General features: G+C 41.7%; 1 protein-coding gene across 1 annotated transcript in view; it reads right to left on the minus strand.

Moving 5' to 3' along the window:
• Positions 1-26: 26 nt before the first annotated feature.
• LOC119589196 (probable cell wall protein PGA41) overlaps positions 27-564 on the minus strand; it is a gene marked incomplete in the record, with an annotated part of 15,384 nt that continues 14,846 nt past the window's right edge. The window contains 1 exon segment of the mRNA XM_037937794.1: positions 27-537. Coding sequence (XP_037793722.1) covers positions 516-537 — 22 coding nt within the window.

Here is a 564-nt window from a genome sequence, read left to right on the forward strand (position 1 = left end):
GGGGGGGGGGGCATTAAACGTACACAGCTATTCACCAATTTATTTCACATTTATAGAAACGTGGATCCAGTTCATCTAATTAATTAACAATCACATATTTTGTGCACAATAAGATAAGACAAAAACGAGTCAAGAAAGTGCTGATGTACACAAAGTAATGAAAGATTCTTAAGGTCGTTAATCCAGAGGAGAAAAGAGTCGTTGTCAAGATTTGTTGATATTTGGGCACCTTCCACCGATGCATAAATGCCGCCTTTTCCTTTCCTTTATTCATTCGTTTATAAAGTCTATTGGCTATGTATTTTTTCAGTTGTTGATCTGTGTGCTCGTGCAGCTCCTAGCTGGCTTTATATGTCCTCGTGCTCTTGTTTATTTGTATGATCATTAGTCCATTCGTTGATTTATTGAGGTCGGGATTGAATTTTGTATAGAACTTCGGGTATGTAAAGGTGCGAGACTCTCTAGCGGTGATCTGGCACTGGGGTCGGTGCCACGCGGCGAGAAGACGAGGCATCTTAGGCTTTCTTGAGGACAGGCCTGTTAGACACAGTGGGGAGACAGGAA

This window comes from Penaeus monodon, chromosome 25, assembly GCF_015228065.2.
Source record: "Penaeus monodon isolate SGIC_2016 chromosome 25, NSTDA_Pmon_1, whole genome shotgun sequence".
Taxonomy (NCBI): Eukaryota; Metazoa; Arthropoda; class Malacostraca; order Decapoda; family Penaeidae; genus Penaeus; species Penaeus monodon.